The following is a 26,164-nucleotide window of genomic DNA, read 5'->3' on the forward strand; positions in this document are numbered from 1 at the left end:
GATGGTGAGTTTACCTCATGTCATACATAGTGAGATCATCTGTTGAGTGTGAGTTTATCAGTGATGACAAGTTTACCAGCTGATGGTGACTTTACCTCATGTCATACATAGTGAGATCATCTGTTGAGTGTGAGTTTATCAGTGATGACAAGTTTACCAGCTGATGGTGACTTTACCTCATGTCATACATAGTGAGATCATCTGTTGAGTGTGAGTTTATCAGTGATGACAAGTTTACAAGCTGATGGTGAGTTTACCTCATGTCATACATAGTGAGATCATCTGTTGAGTGTGAGTTTATCAGTGATGACAAGTTTACCAGCTGATGGTGAGATTACCTCATGTCATACATAGTGAGATCATCTGTTGAGTGTGAGTTTATCAGTGATGACAAGTTTACCAGCTGATGGTGAGTTTACCTCATGTCATACATAGTGAGATCATCTGTTGAGTGTGAGTTTATCAGTGATGACAAGTTTACAAGCTGATGGTGAGTTTACCTCATGTCATACATAGTGAGATCATCTGTTGAGTGTGAGTTTATCAGTGATGACAAGTTTACCAGCTGATGGTGAGATTACCTCATGTCATACATAGTGAGATCATCTGTTGAGTGTGAGTTTATCAGTGATGACAAGTTTACCAGCTGATGTTGAGTGAGTTTATCCGTTAAATCGTGAGTTTACATGAGATGGAGAATTGACCTGGTAATATCCAGTTTACCTGCTGATGGTGAGTTTACCCAGTAATGCTGAGTTTACCTATAGAGTGAATTTATCAGCTGAAGGTGACATCACCCAGTCAGTTTAACTGACAGTGAGAGTTTGAGAGTAAGAATTGACCTGATAATGGCGAGTTTACCTGCTGATGGTGAGGATGGCCATGACATCGGTGAAGATGACATGTAGATTCTGACTGCTGATGATTGCCCTGGAAAACGAAACAAACAGGAAATCTTACAGAAGGTGAGCAAGTTGGCTTTACAAAGTATATCCGTCTTTTATCTCATGACATGCCATTATGGGTGAAACTTTGGTAAAACCAAGAAAATCGACATAATGACAAACCAAGCTTCATAATCTCATCAAATGTGGGATTCAAACCCACACCCAGCTGATCGTGATTCATACCACAGAGACACCCATGACCAAGGTTAAAGTTTATTGGCAAAAAGACTATGATTCCTTTGAATATATACTTTTCTATTCACTGTTAAACCATTCTTCTCAATCACTGTAACATGGCCTGACCTGTTGGCAGTGAGAGCTGACTTGAGAGGCTTGTAGTAGACGTCCCGGACCGCTCGTAACATGCGGTTGTACTCCATCTCACTGGTGAGAATCTCGAACGCTATCGGAGTCCGCTTCTCAGGGTGTTCAGTGAACTGCTGGGATGTCTTGACAGAGAACGGGAGACATGGTGAATGTAGGACACAACACGTCTACTGAAGATCATGAAGTGTGTACAAACACTTGTATTGAACAACCCTTGCTTGGGTTGATAAAAGTGATGCAGTTTCATCTTGACATGCTAACATAGATATGCATAACAATGGTAAGAAAGACAAAGTTTCAGACTTAATGTCTCTAGCAGGGAACTGTGTCAAACGGGTCTGTTAGTTCACACCAGTCTTAATGGTCTATGAGGTGTCTTTGTTCTTAGTAACCGTATCAAATAACATATTGCTCACACGTGAACACTTGTGGTTGAGTCACACCAGTTAATACATAACACTGCCTGTTGCATGTTAAAAGGATTGCATTAACTCAAGAAACACTAAGATCCTGTACAGACACCATCAGTGATGTTACCGATCTCTTTTGAATATTTCCCTGATTTGGAATTTCCTGCTGATTTATGAAAGTCAAGCAGTTGGTGCAAAATTTGTGATATTATGACTCAAACAGCTGTCATCCCATAATATGGAATTCCACGTCTACAGTCTTGTTATCATTTTTGTTTTGTTGGTTTTGGTCAACACTGAGGCTACTGGTATAAATATCATGACTAATGTTAGAGAAACTACCAGCCGCTAGGGAGGTGGGGTAACCTAGTGGTTAAAGTGTTCGCTCGTCACGCCGACAACCCAGATTTGATTCCCCACATGGGTACAATGTGTGAAGCTCATTTCTGGTGTCCCCGCTGTGATATTTGCTGGAATATTGCTAAAAGCGGCGTAAAACTAAACTCACACACTCACTCACCAGCCGCTGGGACTTGGTTGCTCGGAGGGTGCCGGTCGTCATGGTGCCGAACTTGTTCCTGAGGTCCTGCGTCTTGAGGGTGACTGTCTTCCTCTCCATCGTCACTTCCTGTTGACGCAATATGTTCTTCTCATCCTTTGATATCTTCTCCTGGCTGTCATACTTCTCAGCCGGGTCCATCTGTGGGTCATCTGCAACAACAACAACAACAGCGACAATGTCAACTGCACTTCACATTATATGATATAGGTCACATTCTGAAAATTATACATCTAGTAAAGAGAGCTCCATTATATCACACTTTATAGGATCCAGAGAAAGGGAGGGAGTGATAGTGTATGGTTCATGCAATACTCAAGAAATATCATGGCAGGGGGCACCCAAAATCAGTTTGGACCCGATTTCGCAGATTGGGTAATACAGCTTGGTATTTTGGTGGAAATCGAACTAGGGTGTCGATGTAACTGGCTAATGCTTTAACCACTAGGCTACCCACCACATGAACCATGTCATGATCCATACATCACATGACATGTCATGATCCAAACATCACATGACATGATCCATACATCACATGACATGATCCATACACATGATGTCATGATCCATACACATGATGTCATGATCCACACATCACATGACATGATCCATACATCAGGCGACATGACATGATCCTTACATCACGATCCATACGTCACATGACATGATCCATACATCACATGACATGTCATGATCCACACATTACATGACATGTCATGATCCATACACATGACATGTCATGATCCATACATCACATGACATATCATGATCCATCCATCACATGACAAGTCATGATCCATACATCACATGACATGATCCATACATCACATGACATGATCCATACATCACATGACATGATCCATACACCACATGACATGTCATGATCCATCCATCACATGACATGTCATGATCCATACATCACATGACATTATCCATACATCACATGACATGATCCATACATCACATGACATGTCATGATCCACACATCACATGACATGTCATGATCCATACATCACATGACATGATCCATACACCAAATGACATGTCATGATCCATACATCACATGACATGTCATGATCATCCATCAAATGAAGCATTGGTTATACTTCCTCTATGGTTGCCGAGACTTAGTTAGGAGCCATGATATAACTAGCGTTTAACAACATTCACTCACTCACTCTACCAGACATCAGTCACACACCTCTCTCCCCGCGGTCCTCCTTCTCATCCTCATCCTCCTGCTGGGAGTGGTCGCTGGTGATTTGTTCCACCTCACGGTCCAGGGAGGAGTCAGCGCCACCTTCACGTCCTGGCGTGGTGTCCCGACCGCGCCGTTCTGCCGTTCTGCTTGTCGTGTCTGTGCATAAAGCAGATGTCAAGATTAGGTATGAAACGAAGAAGTCACTTCATTCCCAAGTGTAAATTGGCTCCACGCCATTTTCCCACTTTTATGGCAGTCGTGGTTGCTGAGCGGGTTAGGCAGCTGACTTTGTGTGCTGGCGATTTGGTGCCTGACTCTGAGGGTGTGGGTTCGAATCCCGGATGGGACTCAAACCAAAAGTACTAGAATCTGTACTTTAGAAAGAAAGTGTAATCCCAAATATAACATATTACATTTGACCACTTTCTAAATGGCATTGTGTAATCACACAGACAGACACACACACAATATATATATTTATTGCTTAGTGATTTAAATGTAAAATTTGTGTGTGAGCCTGGACTAAGTTTGATAGTACTCACTGAAATATCTTGTTTAACATGGATACCCAGCTATGAGATAGTAGAACTGCCAGGACCAAGGAAACAGTCATTGTTTTTTTCTACATACATAAATACTGACCCGAGCCAAGTTATCAGCTTTCGTTGTCATGGAGATCTCTGTGACCCCTGCCTGCTCCAGGAGATACTGACCCAGGTACTCTAGAGGTTGAACCTAGAAGCAAGGAAGACAAGAGTTACTATACAAATCCATGAACAGAGCAGTGTGCTTGGATGCGGATTGAAATGAAGCGTGAACGTCATCACCCTGACATTAAAATCAAAGAGTAAGGGAATCCCTCGATTCAAATCAAAGAAGACCCCATTCCAGCCTTAATTCCTAACTCTGCCTGGTTCTCTTTAATCCTGTTTTATCGTGATGTCTTAAAACATATTATAGGTTCTGTGACATTCTCTAAAGCATAAAATCAAACATTTTTCAAATACATGTAAGTTATACAACAATGTCGTGTACAAAATGTGACATGATATTTGTGAAAAAACATATAGCTTCAATGACACTGATGTGGAAATAGTTACTGTTTGTAGCTAAATAAGTTTAGATTTTTGGCTTGAAGGCATAAAATGACAAGGAAGTGTAAAACTTAATAACATGCTAAATGTCATCTGGATAATCGAATCTAAATTTGGATTGTGCCTTGACAGTTACTGAAATATTGATGGCAAGAAGAAGGGAACGTACATTGCTCTGACTCCCTAGGGCTACGAGTCCGTCAGTGAGGGCCTGTGTGATTGAGTGAGTCCCCTGGATGTCAGTCTGACCCAGTGCGTCAAACATGACCTGACCTGAACAGAGACATAGCTTATTCTCAGATACATCAACAAGAAAATAATTGTGATATAAAAATTATTTCTGCAGCATTGAATCTCTATGAATGATCAAGAGAAAATTTATTATTGTAATCAGTGATTGTTTCAGTAATTTTATATCAGAGGTTATGGACAATACTCTACTGAGTGAGTGAGTGAGTGAGAGAAAAAGTGAGAGCAAGAGTGAGTGAGAGAGAGAGTGAGAGGGAGGGAGGAGTGAGTGAGTGAGTGAGCAAGAGTGTGTGAGAGTTAGCAAGCAAGAGTGAGAGAGAGAGAAAGAGTGATTGCTCAAATGACAGTTACCAGACTGTATGACTAGGCTGATAACATCAATCACTGGATTGTCTGGTCCAGCATTGTTATGAACAGCCTACCACCAGTAGCTTGTATACTGCTGAGTGACAGACTGTAACAGACAAGGTGTACCATATTTATTGAACTGTGTACTGACCGGTAAGCTGAGCTGCAATGTCTCGATGGACCTTCTCGAAGTACGGCGCCATGATCTGCCGACAGTCTGTGATTGCTTCCAGGGCCTGATCAGCCACATTTGCCCACACCCGGAGCTTGCTGGGACAGAAATACTTATCTGTGGGCTGGCAGTCCTTGTATGGAATCAGCCACTCCGTGTTCACTGAAACAAATAGAGAGGGAAAGTCAATCTCAATACAACAGTAGGAGTTCATGTCACATAAGTTGGAGCCAGTTTTTACTGAGACTCCGTCAGTCTCACTTTCCCTGAACCATAGCATTTCCCTTTTCCACACAGCCCTTACATAATCCAAAACCCTAACAGAAGCAACTCTAAAGTTAGCTCAGGTTCAGGTTTTGAATTCCCCATCTTGCTGGGGCTCCTTTATAAATATATTTAAATGGAGTTAATTATTCTATCAAAATTACGGTGAGTCTAGCTGAGACTCACCATAAATGGAAGAAACTGATGTTACCGGGCACTCTAAATTCATTGTAGGAGCCCATGTTACCCAATATTCACCAAGGTTGTGGAAAAGACTCACCATTGATTGTAGCACCAAATGTTATCCGAGACTCTCCACTGATTTATACCGAGGACTCACAACTGATTGATGTAGCCAATGTTATCCAGGACTCACCATTGATTGTACTAGTCAATGTTACCAAAGACTCACCACTGATTGAAATAGCCAATGTTACCCAAAAATTACCATTGACTACTGAAGTAAAATGTTACCCAGGCTTCTCCATTGATTGAAGTAGCCAGCGTTACCCAGGCTTCCATTGATTGAAGTAGCCAATGTTACCCAGGATTCATCACGATTGATTACTCGAGTAGATTGATTACGTTACATGAGACTCACCATGATTGCAGTAGCCAGTGTTAACCCAGACTCACCATGATTGTAGGAGCTGATGTAACCCAGACTCACCATGATTGTAGGAGCTGATGTAACCCAGACTCACCATGATTGTAGGAGCTGATGTAACCCAGACTCACCATGATTGTAGGAGCTGATGTAACCCAGACTCACCATGATTGTAGGAGCTGATGTAACCCAGACTCACCATGATTGTAGGAGCTGATGTAACCCAGACTCACCATGATTGTAGGAGCTGATGTAACCCAGGACTCACCATGATTGTAGGAGCTGATGTAACCCAGACTCACCATGATTGTAGGAGCTGATGTAACCCAGACTCACCATGATTGTATGAGCTGATGTAACCCAGACTCACCATGATTGTAGGAGCTGATGTAACCCAGACACACCATGATTGTAGGAGCTGATGTAACCCAGACTCACCATGATTGTAGGAGCTGATGTAACCCAGACTCACCATGATTGTAGGAGCTGATGTAACCCAGACTCACCATGATTGTAGGAGCTGATGTAACCCAGACTCACCATGATTGTAGGAGCTGATGTAACCCAGACTCACCATGATTGTAGGAGCTGATGTAACCCAGACTCACCCATGATTGTAGGAGCTGATGTAACCCAGACTCACCATGATTGTAGGAGCTGATGTAACCCTAGACTCACCATGATTGTAGGAGCTGATGTAACCCAGACTCACCATGATTGTAGGAGCTGATGTAACCCCAGACTCACCATGATTGTAGGAGCTGATGTAACCCAAACACACCATGATTTATAGGAGCTGATGTAACCCAGACTCACCATGATTGTAGGAGCTGATGTAACCCAGACTCACCATGATTGTAGGAGCTGATGTAACCCAGACTCACCATGATTGTAGGAGCTGATGTAACCCAGACTCACCATGATTGTAGGAGCTGATGTAACCCAAGACTCACCATGATTGTAGTAGGAGCTGATGTAACCCAGACTCCACCATGATTGTAGGAGCTGATGTAACCCAAACTCACCATGATTGTAGGAGCTGATGTAACCCAGACTCACCATGATTGTAGGAGCTGATGTAACCCAAACTCACCATGATTGTAGGAGCTGATGTAACCCAAACTCACCATGATTGTAGGAGCTGATGTAACCCAAACTCACCATGATTGTAGGAGCTGATGTAACCCAGACACACCATGATTGTAGGAGCTGATGTAACCCAAACCTCACCACCATGATTGTAGGAGCTGATGTAACCCAGACTCACCATGATTGTAGGAGCTGATGTAACCCAAACACACCATGATTGTAGGAGCTGATGTAACCCAGACACACCATGATTGTAGGAGCTGATGTAACCCAGACTCACCATGATTGTAGGAGCTGATGTAACCCTAGACTCACCATGATTGTAGGAGCTGATGTAACCTAGACTCACCATGATTGTAGGAGCTGATGTAACCCAGACTCACCATGATTGTAGGAGCTGATGTAACCCAGACTCACCATGATTGTAGGAGCTGATGTAACCCAGACTCACCATGATTGTAGGAGCTGATGTAACCCAGACTCACCATGATTGTAGGAGCTGATGTAACCCAGACTCACCATGATTGTAGGAGCTGATGTAACCCAGACTCACCATGATTGTAGGAGCTGATGTAACCCAGACTCACCATGATTGTAGGAGCTGATGTAACCCAGACTCACCATGATTGTAGGAGCTGATGTAACCCAGACTCACCATGATTGTAGGAGCTGATGTAACCCAGACTCACCATGATTGTAGGAGCCAATGATCCCGGTTGGAGAGGAGAACTGAATCCCCGTGAGGACACTGAGCTGAACCATCAGCTCCATCCCAGCCTCTGTAACATGGAACTCACTCAGTGAGGTGGGCTTCTTTATATTGAACAGTTATTACCATATTCTCACAGCATATCAACTTTACATGAGATTAAAGCACAATTTCAAGTCTGACACTTATTGCTTGTTTAAAATCTACACATGCATAGACTGTAATATATGCTGAAAGACCAAGAGTCATAACTGGATAATAATTGAGTCAAAAGTTTGATATGTAAAATGAACCAACAGAAATTATGGATGAAGGTGAAAGGGTCCTTTAATTTAATGATGTAAGGCAAGGAGGGCAGATGTTGTGGTCAAAGCTTCCTCTGTTGGGTTCAACACTCAGCTTCCATACCCATGTCAAGTGTGGGAAACTACTTAACGAGCTGAATGGTTTTGTCCAAATTCAGTCTTGTGGTGTGCTCTGCCCAAAGTGACCAGTGAAGATCTGGGTTAGAGTGAGTGAGTGAGTTGGGTTTTACACCACTTTTAGCAATATTCCAGCAAGATCACGGCGGGGGACACCAGAAATGGGCTTCACACATTGTGCTCATGTGTGGAATCGAACCCAGGCCTTCAGCGTGACGAGCAAAAGCTTGATCTGTTTTAGAATTGATGTTAGCAACCAATGTTTGTTGTAAGAAGTGACTACTGGGACCGGGTGGTCAGACTCGCTGACTTTCATGTCAACGTTTCCCAACTACATACATCAATGCTCATGATGTCAATCACTGGATTGTCTAACTGAGACTCCACTATTCACAGACCGCTGTCACATTGCTGGAACATTGAAGAGTGTGGAAAAAACCAGCAAATCTACGTATAGTGTCATGAAGCGACTTTGGAATACATCAGCCTCTCACCTGACGCAGCCAGGGGGGCGAACACATCCAGCTGTCCCCCCATGTTGGAGGGGAGGATGTGGTTGGCCACAGTCTCAAAGAACTCGCAGGACTCTGAGGCATCGTAGTTGTTGATGTTGACTGTGCAGCCATGGACAAGACAGATGTTGCCTGGCTCATCCGAATGTGTAAACAGACCAACACTCCTGAAAACAGTGATGGTTACAAAAGTAATACATATAAAATTAACTGGCAAGGGTTAAAGATTCATCAACATAAATCTTTTTTCAAGCAATAAATGAATTGTTGAGAGTACATACTGTGCATTCCTGCCCTGTAGAACTGTATCAATCTGATGCATCAGTGTCTCCGTGCTCGTTCCTTCGTACTCGTACACGATGGGGATAACACCAAACATCACAGCGAATCACACAGCAGCTGCAGATACAGAAACAGATACAGAAACAGACATGAGACAGAGTTACAGATCCCTGACACAGACGCAGACACAGATACAGATCCCGACTACACAGATGCAGACACAGAAACAGATGCAGACACAGAAACAGACACAGATGCAGACACAGATACAGACACAGAAACAGATACAGACACAGACACAGACACAGATAAGACAGACACAGATACAGAAACAGATACAGATACAGAAACAGACACAGATCCAGACACAGATGCAGATACAGATACAGAACAGATACAGAGACACAGAGACAGATACAGAATACAGACAGACAGACACAGATACAGACACAGAGATACAGACAGAGCATACAGATACAGACGAAACAGATACAGAGACAGATGCAGACAGATACAGATACAGATACAGACAGATACAGAGAGAAACAGATGCAGATACAGATGACAGACGAGATACAGAGACAGATACAGGCAGACACAGATACAGACACAGATACACAGATACAGACACAGACGACACAGATACAGACAGAAACAGACAGATACAGAGACAGAAACAGACGAGATACAGAAACAGATGCAGATACAGATACAGAGACAGATACAGATACAGATACAGACGAGATACAGACACAGAGACAGACAGACAGATACAGACACAGACAGACGCAGACACAGAAACAGATACAGAAACAGACAGATACAGAGACAGACAGATACAGATACAGACAGACGAGACAGATACAGAGACAGACGCGGAGACAGATACAGACACAGATAGATACAGACGACAGATACAGATACAGACGCAGAGACAGAGACAGATACAGATACAGACTTAGACGCAGATACAGAGACAGAGACACAGACACAGATACAGAGACAGAGACAGACACAGATCCACAGAAACAGATACAGAAACAGACGCAGACAGAGTTACAGATCCCACACAGATGCAGACATACAGAGAAGAAATAGATACAGAGAGAGATACAGACGAGACACATATACAGACAGACGAGACACAGATACAGAGACAGAAACAGATACTGACTGACTGACTGAGTTTGGTTTTACGCGCTTTAGCAATATTCCAGCAACATCAACGGGCGGGGACACCAGAAATGCAGAAACAGATACAGAGACAGAGACAGATACAGAAACACTGACGAGAAACAGATACAGACACAGATACAGAAAGAGATACACACACAGAAACAGACGCAGACACAGATACAGATACAGACACAGACACAGATGCAGACACAGACACAGACACCAGTTGGTCTTCAGTAACCCATACTTGTCGTAAGAGGCCACTAATGGGATCGGGTGGCCAGACCACTGACTTGGTTGACATGTCATCGTATCCCAAGTGTGTAGATTGATGCTCATGTTGTTGATCACTGGAATGTCTGGTCCAGACTTGATTATTTACAGACCGCTGCCATATGGCTGGAATATTGCTGAGTGTGGCGTTAAAAAACAAACAAACAAAACAAACCACACAAGTTGACAATCTGCTCGGTTTTAGTTTAACACCGACTCAGCAATATTCTAGCTGCACAACAGTGGCTTGTAAATAAAGAGAAACCAAAGCTGTATATTGTGAAAAGCAATCCACACTATTTGCACTATCTGATAAGTCACAAAGTCTGACCACCTTATCCAGTAAGTCACTTCGTACAATACCAGCAGGCATATAGCTCAACTCACTCACTCACTCATAGAATACCCAATAATCCGTGGAGATCATTTCTAAGCAAGAATCTCCACAGTTTGACCTGGCTGAAATCATTAACTGACCATAACATCTGACATAACAGTGTGATGTAGCTGAAGGGTGGTCAGGTGATGTGGTTGATACCATCTCATCGGACCCCAAATGAAGTCGAATGTAGCCCGAAATGTGAGTCAGTTTGGTCAAGACGCTATATATTTTCTCTCCGCCGTCAATATGGGATATTGATGAGTGTGACAATATCAACCCTCACAACTTACACAGATTGTACAGAATTGAGACAACGTATTCATCAGTCGGCAAGATTAGCCACTAGTCCAAAGCCTGTACCTAGTCAAAGTCTGTTTGGTCTACTAAGCTCAGTAGTCCATGTAACACAGATATACTACTACTATTGAAAATAATGCTCAGAGCCATGTCTAAGAGATTAATGTCATCGTATCCCAATTGGCACAGAGAGATTGAAGCACCTGCACCCCATACAACTGCTCCAGCATCAGACACTGACTTGTACATCTCAATGACACGGATTATTCCAACATGTTCTGTAACCTCACCTCTGCTGCAGGGACTCTGGATGAGATGAAGACGATGCGAGGTGTTGCCATCACCTGACTGCCACCAGGGGGAAGTGCGTTCACCTGGTTGTTACGGATGGGATACCCTCCACCTCCCGACAGGTCAGATCTGTAGTTTTAGTTGAGAGCCATTAATTAACTTAGCAAAGACGTTCACACACTTTCTTAACAACGAGTCTGGATTAATGCCAGTTAACAGTATTTCAGTCACTCACTCCTGACCACACCTTCCTCTCCCTCCACCCACCCCCTGACCACACCTTCCTATCCCCCACCCACCTCCTGACAATACCTTCCTCTCCCTCCAACCACCCCCTGACCACACCCTCCTATCCCCAACCCACTTCCTCACACACCTTCCTCTCCCTCCACCCACCCCTGACCACACCTTCCTATCCCGACCACTTCCTGACAATACCTTTCCTCTCCCTCCACCCACCTCCTGACAATACCTTCCTCTCCCTCCACCCACCTCCTGAAAATACCTTCCTCTCCCTCCACCCACCATGACTCCAGACCACCTCCTGCACCTTCCTCCCATCCCTCCTGACCACCTTCACTCTCCTCCTCCACCCACCTCTCCTGTCAACACCTTCCTCCCTCCGCCCTCCTGGACGTAAGCACCTTCTCCTCCCCACCACACCTCCTCCACCGACCTCCTGACCACCTCTCCCTCCACCGACCTCACCTTCCTCTCCCTCCACCTCACCTCCTGACCACACCTTCCTCTCCCTCTCCACCCACCTCCACCTTCCTCCTCCACCACCTTACCACTCCTGTCCCTCCTCCACCCACCTCCTGACCACACCCTCCTCTCCCTCCACCCACCTCCTGACAATACCTTCCTCACCCTCCACCCTCCTGACCTGGACCACACCTTCCTCTCCTCCCACCTTCCTGACCACACCTTCCTCTCCCTCCACCCACCTCCTGACCACACCTTCCTCTCCCTACACCTACCTCCTGACCTTCCTCTCCCACACCAACCTCCTGATCCCCACCCCTTCCTCTCCTCCTTGCCTCCCTCCCCTCCACCCACCCCCTGACCACACCTTCCTCCTCCCCCCCACCCACCTCCTGACAACATTCCTCTCCGACTCCCCCACCAACCACCTCCTGACAATACCTTCCCTCCCTCACCCACCTCCTGACCCACACCTTCCTCTCCCTCCACCCACACCTTCCCTCCCTCCACCCACCTCCTGACCACCTTCCTCCTCCCACCCACCTCCACCTTCCTCCCTCCTGACCTCCACACCTTCCTCTCTTCTCCAATCCCACCTCCTGACCACACCCTCCTCCTCCCTCTCCACCCACCTCCCAACCCTGCCCTGACCACATGTCTTTCCTCTCCCTCCACCCACACCTTTCCTCCTCTCTCCTCCGCACCTCCTTCCTCCTGACTCACACACCTTCCCTCCTCTCTCCACCTTCCTCCTGACCACACCCCTTCCTTCTCTCCAACCCACCTCCTGACAATACTCCTTCCTCTCCTCCACCCACCTCCTGACCACACCTTCCTCTCCCCTCCACCCACCTCCTGACCACACCCTCCTCCCTCCCTCCCACCCACCTCCTGACCACTCCTTCCTCTCCCTCCCTCCCTCCTCCTGACCACACCTTCCTCTCCACAACCCACTCACCTCCCCTCCACCACACCTCTCCCTCCACCCACCCTGTCCACCCACCTCCTATTCCTTCCTGGCACCCACCACCTCTCCTTCCTCTCCTCTCCACCCACCTCCCTGACCTACCTCTCCTCCACCTCCATTCCACCTCCTCCCTCCTCCAATACCTTTACCCTCCCTCCACCCACCCCCTGACCACACCTTCCCTCCCTCCACCCACCTCCCACCACCTTCCTCTCCCCTCCACACCCACCTCCCTGGACCTCCACCTCCCTCCCACCCTCCTGACCACACCTTCCCCTCCCTCCTTCCACCCACCTCCTGGACCACACCTTCCTCTCCCTCCATCCACCCCACCTCCCTGACCACACCTTCCTCTCCCTCCACCCACCTCCTGACCACACCTTCCTCTCCCTCACACCCCTCCCTCCACCACACACCTTCCTCTCCCTCCACCCACCTCCTCCACCACCACCTTCCTCTCCTTCCCTCCACTGACCTCACCTTCCCCCTACACCCTCCTCCTGACCACACCTTCCTCTCCCTCCACCCCACCTCCTGACCACACCTTCCTCTCTCCCTCCACCCACCTCCCCTCCCACACCTTCCTCTCTCCCCCTCCCTGACCACACCTTCCTCTCCCTCCACCTTTCCTCCTGACCACACACCCTCCTGACCCACCACCTTCCCTCTCTCTCCACCCACCTCCTGACAACACCTTCCCCTCTTTCCACCCACCTCCTGGCAACACCTTTCCTCTCCCTCCACCCACCTCCTGACCACACCTTCCCCCTCTCCTCCAACCTCCCCCCACCCTCTCTCCACCCACCCCTCCTCCTGGCAACACCTTCCTCTCCCTCCACCCCCCTGACCACACCTTTCCCTCTCTCCACCCACCACCTCCTGACCACACCACCTCTCTCTCCACCCACCTCCTGACCACACCTTCCTCTCCTCCTCCACCCACCTCCTGATGACACCCACCCTCCTCTCCCTCCAACCACCCCTGACCACACCTTCCTCTCCATCCTCCCACCTTCTGACCACACCTTCCTCTCCCTTATCGATTACCTTCTCATGCCTGTCCTGTTTGGAGGCAGACCATTTGTCTCCACAAGTTCTCGAAACCTTGTCTCGGCTATATTCTCCAGGTGGATAACTTCTGACAGTGTACGGTTGTTGACTTTACGAGGATCATAGTCCGCTCCCGACTATGATCAAACATAAAATACATCTAAGTATGTTCATTTTTAAAGCAATATAGTTTTGGAACATAATGAATGAAAATTTCTCCAAATGTGTTGCAATACAGGCAGAATATGGAAAAGTACATGAAAAGGTGAGAGGCGGTTTAATCTCAGATGGTAATATGAATATGTAGTACACATGATGAAATATATAAACTACTGTTTGCTTTCCAATATTTAATGAAATGAATGTATCAAATTCACAATAATTAGCACACTGGATTCTGTAAAAGACATTTGACACAAAAGGAAGCACATCAAATGTATAAACAGAATGTTTGTCGTCAGAGATGAAACAGTAGTGAACAAATTAGTTCAAATATTTTTGATATTTGCTTTCTGCCATGACATTTATTTTAAAACAGATCTGAAACATTAACATGAAAATATGGTCTGTCAATAAAGGGAGATAATGCAACGTATCCAAACACAACTCACAATAAGTCGATGTCGTTCTCTCCTGCGACTTGTGTCTAAACCGATTCTCAAAATCCAGCGACTTTGACACGGAAGTCTCGTGTTGTTTGCGTATAATGCCCCACCGATTATGAAGGACCAAAGCTGATTTGGGAAGGTCAGGGTCATTTGGGTTCTTCTCGGTTACCATGGCGATGTGCGACTTCTGAAGGTCCTGGGGCTTGTAGTCTGGACCCTGCCATGGCGGCCGCACATCCATCAACCGACCTACCAACCATTCAGTTATCTCAGTCATATCTTCACAAGCAAGTTTCAAAACCTACCAAAACATCATGCAATTACAACAAAGACTAAACCAATAAATGTCTTGTTTCATGCTACTGTATCGTACACCATGTAACATTCATACTCCCAAGGCAAGAGTGTCAACTAGCCAATATCAAAGCCAAGTGTGGGCACTTGACCTTTAATGCTGATTCGTCTGTGCTAAAACTGCAAATGAGGACTAAAGCTTGTAGCAAAGTCCAGTCTGAGAACATCTGACGAAAGCAACATCCAGGAATCGGAAAAACATGGCTATCACCTGTCAAATTTGCACTAAAATGTTTTAGAAAATTAAGGCACAATGTCACACCACATTTCTGTGATGGAAACTAGGTGCTATACAACTACAAGCCAATTATTATTATTACATAGTGACTTACGACTGTCTGATGAGTCAAGTCGGTTGGGCTTCGTTCGGACATTCTTCTTGTTTTGCCAGCGGGAACCATCTGACCTTGTGCCGTAGAGGTCATCCTGACAGAATCATGGGATTAGTCTACATTCATTATCTATTCATCCTCATCTGCGACATAAAGCCCTATGTCTGGAGTAAAATTCCTAACATAGGATTCTGAAAAAAAGACTGAAATACACCACCATCCCTGGCAGACACTGCAAAATTATGAAATTCTTCTGGGATTCACATTTCTGTGCAGTTTGAATATGCATCTTCCAGTTAGTTCTGTTTAACATATAGGGTTCTAGAATACCAGAATCGGACAAAGATAATTATATTTGATGTTTACCTTTCGTAAATTCTCAATTATTTCAAACATTTATAGTGAAATAATGTAAAACTAAGCACACAAGACTCTCATTTTTTATTATCAGTGATTGCAGATTAATGTCCTAAATTAGTTATAACTATAAGTTCTATAATTTTAGAATATACATATGGTATAGGAATACATGGTATTTCATTATCACAAATGTGTCAACCGGCAATTTTAAATAAAGGCAAGCTTGCCATTCTCAGAGATAAAATGCTTCAACAAAGACTTGGTTGCCATAGCAATACGCACAATATGAATCAATGAGTGAATTTGGGTTCCCTCACCATGCCGCTCCCCGAAACGTAGTCAAGCGTCTGGACACAGGCGATATAGTGTCTCTTCCATGCCCCATACTCGTTGTCTGCCGATGTGTAAGGCAGGAACCAGCCGTACTTGAGACACTTGCTCGCCCACACCTCGTCCTAAGAAACGACACCCATTGGTCAGTTTTTTAAATCATGTGACGTCCTAGGTCAACTTTTAACATGAGACATTAACAGGCCTGCTCGGTGTAGAACTTACACTACTGAGCTGCAAACACTTTGTTGCATGAGGTACTGGACAAAAATAGACAAGCTAATGGAAGAACTTACTGACTTACTACAGTCGTAGCTACGATGAGTTAGTGAAATGGGCACTGTATGCCAACAGACCTGTTCATTAAAGAACTTACAGATTTTCGACAGACATAGCAGTCACTTTGATATATCTGCACTAGACATAAAGAGACATGCACACTGGACAGCTTACAACAGTCGTAGCTATGTTCACTTTGTGAAATAGGCACTATATATACCAACAGAAGTGTTCATTGAAGAACTTATAGACTTTTCATAAGCCATGATCACATTGTTTGTTACAGACATACAACAGTCGTAGCTACGATCACTTTGTTAACTGAAGCAGTGGACACCAACAAACTTGTTCAGTGAGGAACTTATAGACTTAAGACAGTCTTGGCTACGATCACTTTGTTAAATGAAACAGCGGACACCAAAAATAAACAAGAGTCATCAGAAGATGACAAATCCCCCCGGCCCCCCCAAATTTGAAAGAACAAATCAAGTCCAGCTTGATTTGTTTTTTAGACTATGTCCAAATCGTTTCCATGGAAATCACGTGAAATATAAATGCCAAAAATCTGTAAATAGCAAAAGGCACCACTGTCTCATATATGTGCCAAGTTCTGCTGAAAGATGTTGAACGCTTTTCGAGTTGTGCTCCGGAAATGAAACCCACCCCTCCCTTTTGCGACTAAGTCCGAATCGTTTCCATGGAAACCGGGAATAATAAATCTGCCAAAAATCTGCCAAATAGCAAAAGGCACCACTTTTGGCATCTGCCTCATATATCTGCCAAGTTTTGCTGAAAGATATTAAGAAGTTTTCGAGTTGTGCTCCGGAAACGAAGCCCACCCCTCCCTTTCAAGACTAAGTCTGAATCGTTTCAATAGAAACCGGGAAAAATAAAAATGCCAAAAATCTGTAAATAGCAAAAGGCACCACTTAAGGTTCTGTTTGATATATCTACCAAGTTTTGTTGAAAAATATTAAAAGGTTTTTGAGTTGTACTCTGGAAACCAAATGATTACGGACGGACGGACGGACGGACAGGCGGACGTGGCGTCGCCTACATCCCCCCGCATTACATGCTGGGGGGATAAAAACATATTCATTCAGTAAGGAACTTATAGATTTAAGACAGTCGTAGCTACGATCACTTTGTTAAATGAAGCAGTGGACACCAACAAACTTGCTCAGCGAGGAACTTATAGACGTCACACAGTCGTAGCTACGATCACTTTGTTAAATGAAGCAGTGGACACCAACAAACTTGCTCAGCGAGGAACTTATAGACGTAACACAGTCGTAGCTACGATCACTTTGTTAAATGAAGCAGTGGACACCAACAAACTTGCTCAGCGAGGAACTTATAGACGTAACACAGTCGTAGCTACGATCACTTTGTTAAATGAAGCAGTGGACACCAACAAACTTGCTCAGCGAGGAACTTATAGACGTAACACAGTCGTAGCTACGATCTCTTTGTTAAAGGAGGCATCGGACACCAACATACTTGCTCAGCGAGGGAACTTAGGCGTAACACGGTAACACGATCACTTTGTTAAATGAAGCAGTGGACACCAACAAACTTGCTCAGCGAGGAACTTATAGACGTAACACAGTCGTAGCTACGATCTCTTTGTTAAAGGAGGCAGTGGACACCAACATACTTGCTCAGCGAGGAACTTATAGATGTAACACAGTCGTAGCTACGATCACTTTGTTAAATGAAGCAGTGGACACCAACAAACTTGCTCAGCGAGGAACTTATAGACGTCACACAGTCGTAGCTACGATCACTTTGTTAAATGAAGCAGTGGACACCAACAAACTTGCTCAGCGAGGAACTTATAGACGTCACACAGTCGTAGCTACGATCACTTTGTTAAATGAAGCAGTGGACACCAACAAACTTGCTCAGCGAGGAACTTATAGACGTAACACAGTCGTAGCTACGATCTCTTTGTTAAGGAGGCAGTGGACACAAACAGACCTGCTCAGTGAGGAATTTCCAATGCCAGGACACCTGGGCTGCCCGAGAAAGACTCTTGGGCTCCAGGAAGGAGAAGATGTAGACAGACAGGATTCTGGGAAGGACGGAGGTGAAGTCAAGATGCTGCAGGGGAACGTACTCGCGGAACCAGTCCTGGACAAACTTCTTCTGAGGTCGTTTACTCTGATGGAAGATGATGTCAAGGAAACGTTTTCTCTGTGAATCAGTCCACAAGTCATACTGAAATGTCAAATAACCTTATTATAGACAGTGAGTATCTCAACAGAAGATGAGGCACAAGCAACTCCAATTTTAGCACCCTGAGCTATGGAGACACTCAGTGACTGAAGATAATCACGTTCATCCATCTAGGTAGTTTGTGGTGTGATATTAGTCTCAACACTATACCTTTCACCACCACGTACGACAAGTGTGGTATGATATTAGTCTCAACACCATACCTTTCACCACCACGTCCGACAAGTGTGGTATGATATTAGTCTCAACACCATACCTTTCACCACCACATCCGACAAGTGTGGTATGATATTAGTCTCAACACTATACCTTTCACCACCACGTCCGACAAGTGTGGTATGCTAAAAACCAAATGTAATCCACGGGAACCAGGCTAACTGAAAGTCAAGTTTTTAATATTGTCTAAATGTATAGAGTTCTAGTCATCTCCAATAGTTTTTCTGCTGGCTTTTAAAATCTGGCTCCTACAGACATTTACAAGTTTACAGAAGTTTTAACCTAACTCACAACTGGTTGAACCAATTCAGAGTTCAATGCAACATAATCATGTTAATGACACCATTTCTTACATAATAATATAAACAACCTATGGTGATCAATCAAACAGCTCATCATGCTCACTAACCATGCTATCAAAGTATATTTCTACTAGGGGTGGGCGATAAAACCGGTTAACCGGTATATTGCCATTCGAACTTCACAATATGATGTTTTGCGGTACACTTTTCGCGAACCAGTTCACCCGATACGACCGGTAATTTTCATGATGTAGTCAAATCTACTAACAACATTTGTATTTCCTTTATATTATCATACATTAATAGTTTTGAGAATATTTAATATTCATATAATTGCATTTGGTTGACTTTTAAACCATGTATATAACAACTAGATTGGTAACGGCAAACCAAAATGGCGGATGGCGCTGCAAACGCTTTTTCTCGAGTTCCAAACTTTAGAGCGAAGTTTTCAATTTGGAAACATTTTCTATTGATCTTTTGTACATCTGAGTCCTCACAGTGGCCAGTGGCATTGATTCAAAAGAAAGGAAACAGTAATTTAATTACCTTAAACCATGTGTTATACTTGCACAATATATTGCAATGCGCATTGCAAATCGCCAACACATATCACAATACATGTATATCGCAATATGAACATTTTGGCAATACCCAACCCTAATTTCTACTGCCTTACCCAGTGTGAAACAAGATCTCTTCTCTCTTTGAAAATCTGAAACAAATAATCATAGCATGAAGGTGGCATCATGGCTGGTGTGACAAAAGAGTAACAGCAGTGATTGTTAACATCTTAAAACATTTTCAATACTTCAACCTCTATTTTTGTGATCAAAAGATCATGAAATTTCACTTTCAAAATTGTATGCTATAAAATCTCATTCAAATAAAAGCAAATCTTTTCCATAGCCATGAAAGCCTCTTCTAGTCCATTGTATGATTCTGACCACATAATAAACATGTTAATGTATCGCCATCAGTAGTGTGTGCTCCATCAGCTGGTGCGTGGTAGATATGTACAGTACCTACAACACTATCCTACCTGCTCATTGGACGGCTTGTGTACAACAGGTGTCCAAGCACTGTTGTATGTTCTCATCTTCAGCGTGCCCACTTTGTCGTTGGTTGTCTTCTCCCTCCTTAGTGAGGTGGTCCGGCCCAGGATCTTGCTGTCATTGCTCGTGATGGCAAGTTTAGTGGGAACTTTCTTTGTCCTGTACATGGGGGTCGTCATCCTGTGTTGAAGTGAGTGAGTGAGTTTAGTTTAATGCCACTTTTAGCAACATTACAGCAATATCATGCGGGCACACCAGAAATTGGCTTCACACATTGTACCCATAAACTCAGGTCTGCAGCATGACCAGCTAACAGCTTTTACCACTAGGGTATAGGGCTACAACAATTAACCCTGACCTCAAATTGATTCGATTTTCTATATTGGACCTTCGATTCAATCATTTTCAATTTGATTCTTCATACAAATAAAAACTTCAGATTTCATATAACTCTCAGAGTTTGCTTTTTTAGCATGAAATCCATCATCAACTTGGCAATGTCTACTAACAACAATTCTCATTGGATAATTAGTCCGCTGTTAACCAATCACGTTTCACATTCTTTCAACTGCTCGAGTTGGAGTCAAAATGATGTTCTGGCTGTGTGGAAATGATTTCAATAGGTATTCAAATATGGAATCGAAATAGTGATAATTGTTATCGAAAATCCAAACTAAGGTGTCAGATTCGAATTCGATGAATCGAACTGAATTGTTGCAGCCCTACTAGGCTACCCCACTGCTTTGTGATGATTGAGTTCAGTCCAAATAATATCAGTAATGTTTTGACATTTCAGTCTGTAGTTGGAGGAAAACCTGCATTGATACTTGTCTTTAACAATCAAATTTGGTACGCTGCCTCCGTGGTGTAGTGGTTAGAGCGTCCGCCCGGAGAGCGGAAGGTCGCGGGTTCGATCCCCGACCGCGTCATACCAAAAGACGTTAAAATATGGTACTTGTTGGTCCCTGCCTGGCGCTCAGCATTAATGGGTACAACAAGGACTGGTCGACTCGGAGTCAGTATACTGTGTCTGAGTGGGATATTCATGCTTCACTGCGGCATGGTATCTCAGTGGGCTAGCACTATAAAACCAGCTTAAGTCTGGGCTAGTACAAGCAGCAGCACATACACATACACACGCATGCACGTCGTCATATGAGCGGAATATTCTCAAGCACGACGTTAAACCCAATTTCACCTCACCTCACCTCAAATTTGGTACATACATTACAAGAAGGGTCTGAGATTGACCGACCTTGAAATATAGCCAAGGCAAATCACGGATTAGAAACTACAATCATAGGTTGTCAAAGTGAATTGTGATGCCTTAGACAACTTAGCCACCTGTATCATAAAGGCCCCCCAAAAAATATGTGTCCGTTTCCTATTACATGCTTTTTAAAAATAAGGTAGGTGGGTCGAATTTATCTTCTTCTTTTTTTTTTTTTTTCTAGAAGTACCAGCTGGGCACCTGAGACTGTCTCCAAGGATACCATATCATGTTGTTACAATGCCTTGTGAAATATTGAAAGATTTCTATATGAAATCATTATACATGTTATTTATTTGCACTTTGTCAGTGAGAACCCATTATGCCAATTCAATGCAATCCATTTTAGCCCTACGCGAGTACACTGATAAACATGAAAATATCCTACTGATTTGGATGAAAATTATGAGTTGCATCAGACATGAATTTGACTTGGTTAAAAAAAAAGATTTAGGGTCGGGGGGATTAGGATAGGGTCGGTCGGGTAACCGGAAATGGACATTGCTGAAAACAGCATCAAGACATAATAGATGTCGATGGTTAACTCAATAAAACAGTTATCTGGTTATAATGATAGGTGCCACTTTTAGATGCATATCTCAGTTGTGATAGTTTGATATAAAAAGTTAATACTATCATGAAAAAGACCCCTATTCCATCACTGGAGACCATCCAATTCAGTCTTTGTAGACCATGCTAAAAATATTGTCTAAAGAGTGAGTGAGTGAATTGGGTTTTACGCTGCTTTTAGCAATATTCCAGCAATATCACGGTGGGGACACCAGAAATGGGCTTCACACATTGTGCCCATGTGGGGAATCGAACCCGGGCCTTCAGCGTGACGAGCCAACGCTTTAACCACTAGGCTACCCCACCGCCCTATTGTCTAAAGAGCTGCTTAATGTAGCAAATATCACATTCATTGATATAAAAATAATTCTAGAATAGCCAAGGTACATATTATGCCAATGAAACGCTGAACAAACAATTTGAATATCAGATTTCTTCCATGGCTCTTGGCTATAGCATCCACCATAAATAATTTGTCTTATTGCCTGCCAATCTCATTCCGTCCTACATTGGTCCTCAATTAACTGCTGTCTGTCACGCTGCATCGCGCAACCCCATACGTACCCTAACTTGCATGCTACAGCCTCTAATTATCTGTTTTGTTAGATAACAAATTAGTGCTCATTTCCATGAAGACAATTACTGTTACCTCATCAATCACATCAGGCAGTGTATCACACTTCACCGAACACATTACTTATTTACAGCATTACAAGATGACAGAAGCTGGAGCACTTGTACAGTACACGCTGGGCTTTAACCCTCCAGCCAATCCATATTTAATGAGAGATTTGATTTAAACCGTTGTCAAGGCAACACTTTCATGTTATTATTCAGAGAAATTGTGATATATATGTCTCGAGCATGCATTGGTTTTGAGGTGTGCCACGGAGTGTTTATATCATGTTCAGAGGTGTGCATGTGTGTGTGTGTGTGTGTGTGTGTGTGTGAGAGAGTGGAAACTAACCTCTTACATGTTACATGTCTACTGAGGGCGGTGGGGTAGTCTAGTGGTTAAAGCATTTGCTCGTCACGCTGAAGACCCGGGTTCGATTCCCCACATGGGCACATTGTGTGAAGCCCATTTCCGGTGTTCCCCGCAGTGATATTGCTGGAATATTGCTAAAGGCGACATAAAACCCAACTCACTCACTCACTACACATCTACAGGATGCAGATCAAGTGTTAAATGACTTCTAATGTTACCAGGGATGAATATTCACATTCCATATTTGTGTTTTATTTCAAACCACATTCTGTCCATATCCAATGCTTAAATGACAACAGAGTTGTCTTACAAACAAATGAATGACAAACAACAGTTTCACTGATGAACAACATGATTACAGAACATTTATTTATCTGAAACATGCAAAATACAAACTTTTACCTAAAATTAATTTAGTGAAAAATATAGACATTCCAATGTTTTCTGATAGCAGTACTTTTATCATTCATGTGATTTCACTTTCTTTAACATAAAATTGACAAGATCTCTTTACAGCTCAAGAAAAGGACTACCCGGTAAGTTGATTTGTACTCTGGCTTATAAACCTCCAGTGACGTGACTCTATTGTCTCGCCTGAGTAAACCTCTACAGGCAGTTTCACGGGCATTCTCCAAGAAATCCTGTGGATTTTCTACAGAATTGCCTGCATCCCAGGGATTTTCTAAGGAATAGCCCTTGACTTTAAATTATTACAGAACAACCAGAAATTATTGAGAATTTAAAGATTGTACAAAAATTATTTTTCACCCATTACTCACGTATTAAATGTGAATATTAGCAGAACATAACTCCAGATTCAAAGACAGGTGAACAGTTAGTATTTTGTCAAGTCACCATGGGCAGCAATGCAGGCTTCAATGCGGCGGGGCATACTACTGATCAAAGAAGTTAGAAAGTCGTGGTCCATGCTGTGCAAATATCGGATCACCTCTTCTTTCATTTCAGCAATATTTTTTAGATTTTCCTTATAGACACTTTCCTTCATAAGTCCCCAAACATTTTCTATTGGATTTAGGTCAGGGCTATAGCTTGACCAATCTAATAATGTCATATTTTGGGTCTGAAACCAGGCCTGTGAATGTTTTGAACGATGATTTGGGTCGTTGTCCTGCTGGAAAATCAAAACAATTCCATAGAACACGTGAGCAGATGGAAGTAACTGTCCCTCGAGAATATCTGTGTACCGCTACGGTTCATATTCCCTTCAAATACACAGAGGGGCGTTGCCCCTAACACAGATATGCCACCCCACACGTTAAATTTCGGACTGTACTTTGGGTGCTGATACAAAGGTTTTTCAGTTTGTTTGGTCCAGAATTTCAGTGTATTAGGAAACAGCCACACAGAACTTTCATCTGAGAAAATCACATTGTCCCAGTTAAAATATCCATGCTGTAAGCACCAGTTCAACCTTCGCTCCTTTTGTTCAGGTTTCATGATCGGTGATGGAATTCCTCCACTTTTCTGCCAACCCATTGCATGCAGCTCAGTTCTAATTGTCTCCTTACAGACAGCCACAGTTCCTCTATCAATCATATCCAGCCTTAAGTTTTCTAAACTCCTCCATTTGTTTTTAGAAACAAGAATACCAAGCCGCCTCCTGTCACCGACAGTCAATTTTATGGGCCTACCTGCGCCTCCCTGGTGCTCAATGCCATATCCATTTGCAATATTTTTCAAAACACGATAAACAGTGGACAAAGGGATGCCTGTTCTACTTGAAATCACTTTAGCTGATCTGATGTCCTTGTTATAATACTCTAAAATCAACTGTCTTTTCTCTAAATCATCCATACTGAGGATCACTGAAAATGTCGTCTGCTAGCAAGTAAACAAAGGGGGGTAACTCTTCACAAACTAATGAAAAAGGATTAACAGAGTTCTCTCTCTTGAATGAAACCAAGCACTTGATAGCTGGTCAAGGTTGTTTATACTAGAAATCCAATTAAACATATTTCTAAAATTCTCAGTAATTTCTGGTCATACTATACTTGTTTTGAAGATTGATATAACTTTGTCTTGCTATCACTGAATACAATCGTAAAATATCACATTATTAAAAACTTCCAATATATAGTGCCGAAACCTTGTTTTGAACCCACAACCTGTCGCTTACTAGCTTGGCAGTTTTATCCACTAGGCTACGAAGGATCGCTGTGAAGAATGAGATTGTTTGTCAGCATGAACTGTATGTTCCTCACAAGACAGGTAGTGCGGACAGCACATGTGCAGGACACGGGTAGTGCGTGCAGAACATGTGCATTGCGTGTGCAAGGCATGGTGTCGGCTGCCAGTTGCATCCCAGTTGATTTCAACAGTAAATACCAAATATTAAAATTATATCTAAAGTATATCTATGGTCGGTTCATAAGTTGGATCAAAACCTCCTTCTCGGTTTTGTTTGAAAAAGTAAGCCCTTGGCCTCAGGAAATCAGGTCGGGCCTGTCGGTCCTCCCCAATTTCCCTCTGCCGCGGGCTTACATTTTCAAACAAAATCTCGAAGTCGGTTTTGATCCTTTACATAAAAACACAATACACATTAATTGTGTATTTCAGGGTTGGCCGTGTTAAAACCTGGGCAGATGTTGGGGCCCAAGTCTGCAGTAAATATCAGTAAAAATGCCCAGAACTAAAATTTTCCAATTCATAAAAAACATACTTATAGTGGTAATAATAGCTAAAATATGACTTTGAAGAGGTAACCAGTATTTCACTGATAACATATCCATTAAAGGATGCTTAGCTTAAGATCAGGGCACTGAATACCATCTCAGAATACAAAATACATCTGAATATACAAGGAACTAAAAGATTATCCGAAATTTTGAATAAAAATGTATTATTCAGAGGAAAAGTAGTATTTTATACCTCTCCTCATTCATATGTTTCCTATATGCTTGCCAGTGGC

General features: G+C 43.4%; 1 protein-coding gene across 1 annotated transcript in view; it reads right to left on the reverse strand.

The window, feature by feature from the left end:
• LOC124290649 (epithelial cell-transforming sequence 2 oncogene-like) overlaps positions 1-26,164 on the reverse strand; it is a 61,471-nt gene that overhangs the window by 34,137 nt on the left and 1,170 nt on the right. The window contains 20 exon segments of the mRNA XM_046727436.1: positions 862-930; positions 1,251-1,396; positions 2,205-2,395; positions 3,441-3,600; positions 4,087-4,179; positions 4,708-4,811; positions 5,287-5,469; positions 7,957-8,046; positions 8,893-9,077; positions 9,192-9,295; positions 9,298-9,309; positions 11,611-11,740; positions 14,331-14,470; positions 14,945-14,989; positions 14,991-15,190; positions 15,628-15,721; positions 16,305-16,442; positions 18,577-18,816; positions 20,032-20,067; positions 20,395-20,587. Of these exon segments, the coding sequence (XP_046583392.1) occupies positions 862-930; positions 1,251-1,396; positions 2,205-2,395; positions 3,441-3,600; positions 4,087-4,179; positions 4,708-4,811; positions 5,287-5,469; positions 7,957-8,046; positions 8,893-9,077; positions 9,192-9,295; positions 9,298-9,309; positions 11,611-11,740; positions 14,331-14,470; positions 14,945-14,989; positions 14,991-15,190; positions 15,628-15,721; positions 16,305-16,442; positions 18,577-18,816; positions 20,032-20,067; positions 20,395-20,586 (2,552 nt within the window). The 5' untranslated portion in view covers position 20,587.

The sequence above is a fragment of the Haliotis rubra genome, unplaced genomic scaffold, assembly GCF_003918875.1.
Source record: "Haliotis rubra isolate DU_JTF1 unplaced genomic scaffold, ASM391887v1 Scf47, whole genome shotgun sequence".
In the NCBI taxonomy this organism is placed as follows: Eukaryota; Metazoa; Mollusca; class Gastropoda; order Lepetellida; family Haliotidae; genus Haliotis; species Haliotis rubra.